Source organism: Pteropus alecto, unplaced genomic scaffold, assembly GCF_000325575.1.
Source record: "Pteropus alecto unplaced genomic scaffold, ASM32557v1 scaffold71, whole genome shotgun sequence".
NCBI classification, from domain to species: domain Eukaryota; kingdom Metazoa; phylum Chordata; class Mammalia; order Chiroptera; family Pteropodidae; genus Pteropus; species Pteropus alecto.
The window spans coordinates 11410973-11419411 of record NW_006433024.1 but is presented as its reverse complement, the minus strand read 5'-3'; the positions used below and the strand labels follow the sequence as shown (position 1 = coordinate 11419411).

At 31.7% G+C, this 8439-nt stretch overlaps 1 protein-coding gene across 1 annotated transcript in view; it reads right to left on the bottom strand.

Moving 5' to 3' along the window:
• Positions 1 to 1009: 1009 nt before the first annotated feature.
• The window catches only part of PDHX (pyruvate dehydrogenase complex component X), a 58351-nt gene continuing 50921 nt past the window's right edge, over positions 1010 to 8439 (bottom strand). Inside the window, exons 10-11 of the mRNA XM_006908031.3 lie at positions 4391 to 4455; positions 1010 to 2037 (exon numbers count right to left, since the gene is read on the bottom strand). Of these exons, the coding sequence (XP_006908093.1) occupies positions 1779 to 2037; positions 4391 to 4455 (324 nt within the window). The 3' untranslated portion in view covers positions 1010 to 1778. The remainder of the gene's footprint in view (positions 2038 to 4390; positions 4456 to 8439) is intronic.

The following is an 8439-nucleotide window of genomic DNA, read 5'->3' as shown; positions in this document are numbered from 1 at the left end:
AACAGATCCAAGCCAAGAGTTTATGGGTTGGAATTCCTTTTTTTTTTTTTTTGAGTCTTTACGTTCAATGATTATCAATATACCAAGTAATAACAAATAACAGGTTCTTGAATTCTATCATCTACTAATTTTGAGTAAGAGATACTAAAAGCAGCCCAAATAATTATACTAGTATTCACTGTTCTAACCCTTTAGCCAGAAAAAAAATATTTTAAGACTGGCTGCTGCTTTACATGCTCTATTTCTCAGATATAAAAATTAGAAAAACATACACACACAAATTTCAGTTAAAACTGACTGAAATAAAATAATTTATAAAAGTTGTTTTGAAAGTAGCATTTGGTTCCCACTTTCAGTACAATTGTTAATATGACAAAAGTTCTAAAGACTATTTTTTAAAAAGCTTGTTAAAACTGAGCAATTGGATTAAGCATTTTCTTAACAATTGATAGACTGTGGCTCTATGTCAGAGGCTCTTTCTTTAAGTGTATGTAGTTCATGTCATCCCATACAACTTGTACCAATATAGTCTTTCTTTTGGTGATACATATCAGCAGATACTAACATGAGCCTTTCTATGACTAGTTAATTAAATTACCACCTAATTTTTTGGTACAACTATCTTGCCAGTTGTAGCAGTTTTTAATAGAAATAAGCTCTTTCAATCTTTACAATAATTAGTGAAAATTCCATATCGACAGATTAAAAAGGATAGTTCTCACCTGCTTCATAAGCCTTCTCTTCTACTCTCTTTCTAAAGTTTACATTCCATATTCGTTATTTTCCTGTCATATTAAGTTTAAATTCCTTCTTTCCTTCTGTAGAGTTCCTTTTAAGCTGTTCCTGGAAAATCACTAATCTACTTCGAGCTTTCACTAAACTTCTGTGTCCTAACACTTAAAACACAATAGAAATTTTTATATATTCTCACATCTTATTGCACAATACAAACTTGATTAAAATGCATTAAGAAACAACATTTTGTGTTATAATCAATACTAACTTAAAATGTTTGGAGGAAATAGCATAATTTATTTTAATATATTCCATCTTATTATAAAGGCAAGCAGTTACTTCTGAGGGTACAGATATTTAAACTGTAGTTTACCATTGAAACAAACAAATTTTTTGGTCTCTTCATTTTTGATTTTTTCTTCTTCTTCAGAAGTTCACAGTGATACAGAAGTGAAAAATAAGACTGATAGAAAGCACTCTAAAACATATGGCTTTATATACATAAAAAATTCAATAATGTTGCCAAAACCCCTAATACAATGTGATCCTTATTTATTTACTATTCTCCAGGATATTACATATTCTGTACATATTAAATTGTTCAAGTATATCTAGAGCAGTACTGTAAAAGTGAGGTCCCACTGCTAAATTAATGGGCATCTCTTTGAAGATCATTTCTAATTTCAATACAATTAAGTAGAATTATAACAATTTGTTTAGTTTACAATTTATCATACATTCTCAAATATTCTAAAATGCTTCAAGGAGCCAAACATATAATATAACTTACATCTAGTTTATTAACACCCTTTTTGTACAGCACCAGAGGTTAAAAATGGCTCTGACTAAACAAATGTTCTCCTTCTTTTATTAGAAACAGTTTGTTATCATTTATTTCTACAATATGAAACCCAAGTTGAAAATGAAGACAACTTGGGTCAAATTCCTTCACCTTAAATAAACAACATTTCATCCACTTCACACTTAAATACCTAATTTTTTCACATAGTATATATTTCTGTTAACAACTCTAGCTTTGAGGACTAGGCAAGCAGAATAGGATTCTCCAGGTTTGCTTTAAAACTTTCAAGAAACCTGGTAGCTAGTTCATCATCTACCACTCGGCCGTCACTTGACATTGTGACTGTGATGAGCTGGTGCTGCTGGAGTTTGTCATTTCCCTCTTCATCCTGAGTGAGCTTCAGCACAGGTCGGAATCTCCCAACAGCCAAAATGCAGGCCTGAGGAGGGTTGATCACTGCAGTAAATTCATCGATGCCAAACATCCCCAAGTTGGAAATACTAGGGGTAAACAAAAAGCTCTGAAGGTGGCATGTCTTCAATCAAAGAACCCGTTCCCCAAGCATGAATTTTTCTTAACTAAAAAACTGTGCTACAGACTTTATACCAAGTCATTTAAAGACAAAAGATAAATAACATTTACAATAGTAACAAAAAAACAAATATTAACGCATATACAAATATTATATCTAATATAAACACCTGTTCAGAATTGAACTGGAAGTCTTAGGCAGTGGCATATGGCAAGAAAAAGAAATGTAAGGTCTTAAGGACTGAAAAAAAATTAAACTGTCATTATCCACAGGTGAACTGATTATGCACAGAGAAAATCTAAGACTACAGATACACTCATCAGATTAATAAGTGAATTTAGCTAAGTCACTAGATAAAAGGTCAAGGAAATTTAAGAATACCATTCACAATAGTATCAAAAAATATCAAGGAATACATCTAATGAAACATATGTAGGACCTCTATATGGAAAAGCACAAAACATAACTAAAAGAAATAAAAGAATACTGAATAAACAAGGGTTTATACCATGTTCGCTGACTGGAAAACTCAGTTCTGTAAAGATGTCAATTCTCCTTAAACTAACCAAAAGATTCAATGCAATCCCAATCAAAATCCCAGTAAGGTTTATATGTATGTGTGTGTATGTAAGAAAAATGACAAGTTGATTCTAAAATTTACTTGGAAATACACAGAGCCAGGAAAAACAATCTTGAGAGGGAACAAAACTGGCAAACTTTTATCACCACTATCAAAGTATAGCTTGGTGGTACTTAGCCAGGGATAAACAAATATGCCAATGGAAAAGAAGAAGAAAGAACATAGAAATAGACAGAGCACATGCACGACCATCTTCTCAATGCTATGGAGAAGGAGTAACCTTTTAAATAACATGACACAGGGTCAAATTAATATCCATATGAGGAAAAAAAGAGAATCTTGACTTTTATCTTCATACCATAAACAAAATCCAATTTCAGATGGTGATCTACATGTAAAAAGTTATAAAGCTTCTAGAAGGTAATATAGAAGAACTACTTTGTGACTCTTTAGGCGATAATTCCTAACAAAACAAATAGTACCAACTATAAAGAAAACTACTGATAAATCGGACCTCATTAAAATTCAGAAATTCTGTTTATTAGAAAACACCATCAAGAAAGTTCCAAAGGCAAGGCACAGAGTGGGCAATGGTATTTGAAATAATATATATCTTACAAAGGTCTGTGCATCTGGAAATAAGAACTCCTACAAATCATTTTTAAAAATAGCTATAAGACTTCAACACGTACTTTATCTGATGAGTTACTATATACCCCAATGGCTGAGAGATAAAAGAAAACAGTTTTCAACATTATTAATTTGCATTTCTCTGACCACAGAGTACCACTATATACCCTAAGAATTGTTAAAATTTAAAACCTAACATTATTACTGGGGATTCTCATACACTGTTGATGCCAATAAATATAAATTTGCATAATCATTTTGTTAAATTGCTTGGCAATACCTATCAAAGTGTTTAACCAGCAATTATACTTTCAGGTCTATAAAACAAAAATGTGCATATGTAGTCACCATAAGACACACATAAAATAGCACCATTATTTGTAACAGCAGCAAACTGTAAACAACAAAATGCTCAACAATGGTAAAATACTGGCATAGTTATACAGTGTACTACCGAATACTATATACTGTAATAATATCAGATAAGTGAATGCTTCACACAGCAACATAGGTAATCTCACAGACATTAATGCTGAGTAAAAGAAGTCAGACACTAAGAATGTGTATGTATATAAAAATCAAAGCCAGCAAAACAAATCTATGGTGATAACGTCAGAATAGTGGTTACCTTGGAGGTGATGATTAGGAAGTATATCCTGCTTTGGTTGGTTACACAGGTTTCTTTCACATTCAAGCTACACTCACTGTGTGTAAGTTACACTTAAATGAAAACAGACCTGATATTAACTGAAGGGTCTAAGTGTTAATATTCTCTCTAAAGTACCTTAAAAGAGATCGCAAGTAGAAAAAAAAATAGTTGAGGTTTACAAATCTATTGTATTCCTATGTACTTTTTAAAATTTCAGAGTGAATGTTATTCTATGAACATCTGAATGGGTTAACTAGCTAACCCTAATGGGTTCCTACTAGCTTTGATATGAAAACCTGATTAGTCTGAAAATATTTTCTCATATTCTGTTATCTAAATAAAATATGTGATATTTAACTTAAATTTTAAAAAATGTTTCAGAAAATAAATAAAACAGGATAACAAGGACTTCATAAGTCTTTTATCTGTGCAATCCTATTGATAATTGAGTTTAAATTTTACCTAAAAGATCCTCCTTGGTACTCTTCAGGCAATAATTTTCCATCTCTTGCTTTCTTTGATAGAACCTGAGAAAAATACAAAGTGTGTCAACCAACACTATAGTTTACGTAGTAAAAGGGTATTTGTCACTTGAAATATTTATACAGGGTACACGCTCATCTCTGATATGCTTTGATTTAACTTTACGTTTTATATATATCTATATCTATATAGATGATTTTCTCTAAAACAATTTAAAAAATGAAGTTAGAGCACAGATAGTCTAAGAAGCTAAAGATGTAAATCAAAAAACTAGAAAAATCACTTTCCTTTAAAATTTCAAGTATTGGAATTACCTTGTGCGCCATTACTATTGCAGAATGTTTCAGTGTTTTCTATTTTGTGTCTACAATTTTTTCTTGAGATAAAATATTAGAAGAAGCCATTCTTGTCAACCTAGTATTTTAAAAAAAATTATGCAATAGCAACAAACTCACAACAACATATCAATTTTCATCCTTCAATTTTTGCCTTTTTTTAATCCATAGCATATATATAATTTCTGTAACAAAAACAAAAACAAAAACAAAAAAACCCCATAACTTTATATTTCACTTCTCAATATTGTGTTAAATCTTTATAAATGATTTTTGAATGTCTGCTTAACCATACAATAACGACATCTGCTAGAATTTACTTAGTCATTTCCCCAGTGTGATAATATGGTTCTTGGTTAATTGGTTTCTTTTGAACGATTTCATATAAACTCTCAAAAGTGGAATTACTAAGTCCTAGAAAATGAACATTATTTTGATTCTTGGTCATACAGCTGAAATATTTCCTGTATGAGCTAGTCCAGTTTACATTGCCATGCAGAATATAAGAATGTAGTAATTTCTTATCACTCTTGACAATATTGATTTCTAAAAACTTTCAGAGGAAAAAACAGATGATACCCTGAGAGTGACTTTAAGAAAAGTTGTTAAATTTTCCTTTACTTGCACTTGCAATTAACCACATTTCTGTTCATTTTTATTTGTCAATACTTCAAAAGTAAGGGAACAGAGGTTGAGTTATTATATATGAAAAGTTAATAAAAAATTACTTTGTAAGAAGAGTAGAGAAAAATAAAGCTACTGTCATTTGAGTGGATGAAATAAATCCAGGTCTTATTTAATATTCAGTATTATATAGAATAAGTATAATTACGACCACTGTTAATAACTATTTAATTTTAACTCACAGATGATTTAAATTTTGAAAAATAAAAAATTCTTCAATTACAGATTTATACTATTTGGATATAGTTACTCATGAAATTATTTGGATCCAAAATGAAAAATGAAGAGATGGACTTAGACTTGTATAGTCCATGGAATATCAGAAGTAGAGAGAACAATCTACAGATGTATTTTTCCTGCCTTAAGCAATATAACTGTTCACATGATTTGAACAGGCACATATCATGTGGACTCTGAAAGGCAGATGACCACATATCCTGATGGGCTACCACACTAAAACAAATAAAAATCACATTCATTTTAAAAACCAGATTGTAAGCACACATAATACACTTAAAAAAAAAAAATCTCTGTAGACCTTAAACACATCAGCCTGGAGTAAGAACAGATTCTGAGGAGAATTGCTGGTTCTGAAAATTCCTAATTCTCACTGGGATTTTCTGGTAACATAAAAATGTGAACTTAAAGTCAAAGTAGGTGTTACTTGAAGCATCCAGCTGAAAGGATATAATACAAGATGACTAGCAAACATTTCTAAAATATATTGTATGTTTTATTAATTCATTCAAAAAATTACTGGATACTAAAAGCAAACTTTATCTCTGCCTTTTAAAAGTGCTATAATTAATGAAGAATTAAGAATAGTGTGGGATGTAAGGCTTGTTACTATGTTACTTTATTTAGGGAATACAAACTTGAACTTGACTGAGACATGCCATTAGCACCACACATTGACATCCTTGGGATTACTTAAGGTCAAGTAAATACTTACTGCAAGTGTTCTTAACCTAAGGTCCACAGATGAATTTCCAAGGACCAACAAACTCCTTGGAAAATTAGTTTCAGTAAAAATTTATATTGAAATTTTTAAAAATTCATTGAGCAATCTCCTAGAATGGATAGACGGCAATGAAGAAGATAGTCGATGTGAGACAGCAGGGAATAGAAGGTACAACAAAGTAATTTCAAAGAGTAACAAAACCATATCAAGACAATAAAACAGGGAAATGTGAGGAAGGTATTGTAGCTATGGAAGCCACAGAAAGCCTAAGAAAGTAGCATCTGAAGCAAGAAACGCCTGGGTTTAAATAAATCCTCACTTCCACTGTTTTTTAAATTCATCATCTTGAACAAATTTCTTTAAGTGTTAAACTCAGTTTCCTCAATTTTAAAACAGGGAAGTTTAGGTTCTAACTATAATACTGGGCTAAAGGGATTTTACGAAATGCTTAGCCTTAGTGTCTAGTGTATCCTAAGAACAAGAGAATAGAGTGTTGATCATAGATAGCAGGGTCAGAGAGAGAAGCAGGTAGAATGAGAAGCACAGACGAGCAGCCAGAACCCAGCAAACCCTAAAAGTTGCTAGGAATTACAGGAAATGCTCAAGGACTCCCAGAAACCCTAGGACACTCCAAAAGGTTAGGACTGCTCTTTCTGCTGTGGAGAGGCTGCTGACAGTGCTTCCTTCCCACCTCAACTTCAGTTCTTTCAGGATGGAAGGGAGAGAGAATGCTAACATAGCTACTCTAAAAACTATTTATCACAGTATTAAAATTGGTACATTGGTCAAAATCTAAGAAACCTCCCTATAATAGTTAATTTTAAAAATGTAATATGTATAAAGGAAATTCTAACTCTACAGTTAAATGCAATTTCTATTGAACTTCATAAAAATACTAAAATACACGTATTCTCACTGTTGCTGAAAACCCTCCACGAATAAAAGGCAGTGCAAGCACTGTCCTAGTAAACCTACTTCTGTTACTTTGACTTTTAAATTGGTCAACTTAATACCACCTCTCAATTATGAAAAACTGTACACTTTTATCTATAAAAACACACTCCATAAAAAAAAGGAGTGAAGAAAAGTTTAAAAATGTCAATTCCACTAAGGTTACCTCTAATTATGTCTTACTCGAAGATTCTAAGGGTATGCCTTTTCAACTCGATTGCCTTGCATTCATTTATTTATTTTGGGCGAGTTGGTCACACATTGATACACTGTCAGTTCCCCAAAGAAGTCTTACCTTCTGCCTTCAATCCCCCTTATAACTTGTTCTACCACTATCCATACAGCCGGTCCTCGTAAATGAAAACAATAAAAATCACTTATCTAAATGAATCTGAAATGTTCAATGCTAACACTTCAAGGCTTGTGATATTTCTGCCCTCAAAACACCCTTAGAAATTACTGAGGCTGTCAAAGCTGATCTACTCCCTGTATTCCTGCCTGTGCAACATGATGTTTTTAGTGAAATCAGATTCTTCCATACTGGAGTTACAAAAATGCTTTAAAAAAAGAAATGGAAAAATAAAGTACTTTTGCTTCTGGAATACTAAGTACGTTCAGGGGTCTCAATTCTAGAAAGGAAATGAGTAAGCTTTTAAGAATAAAATGATGTTAACAGTGAGGTCTATCCATTATCACTTTCACAGAAATATAGTTTCAACTTAAACTTTAAAATCTGTCTAAAATATTATCTTTGGAGTTGAATTCTAAACTTTGGGAAGTAAAGAATTTGTCTATAAATTGAATACAGTTGTTATTTATGTTATCCCTAAATTTCTGAATGTTAAATATTCTTAAAATGGGTCATACCTGGATAAAACCTTAAAACCTCATATACACAAATGACGATCACTTGGAAACACACACACACACACACACACCTGTATATATATAAATATATATAACTATATACAGATATACATATATCAATCATAGAGTAACCAGATCATGTCAAGACTTTATCAGAAAGTAAATGCTAACATTTTGGAAGAACAGTATTTAAGGCATACCTTTACAGAGTCAGCAATTTCCTGTCAACC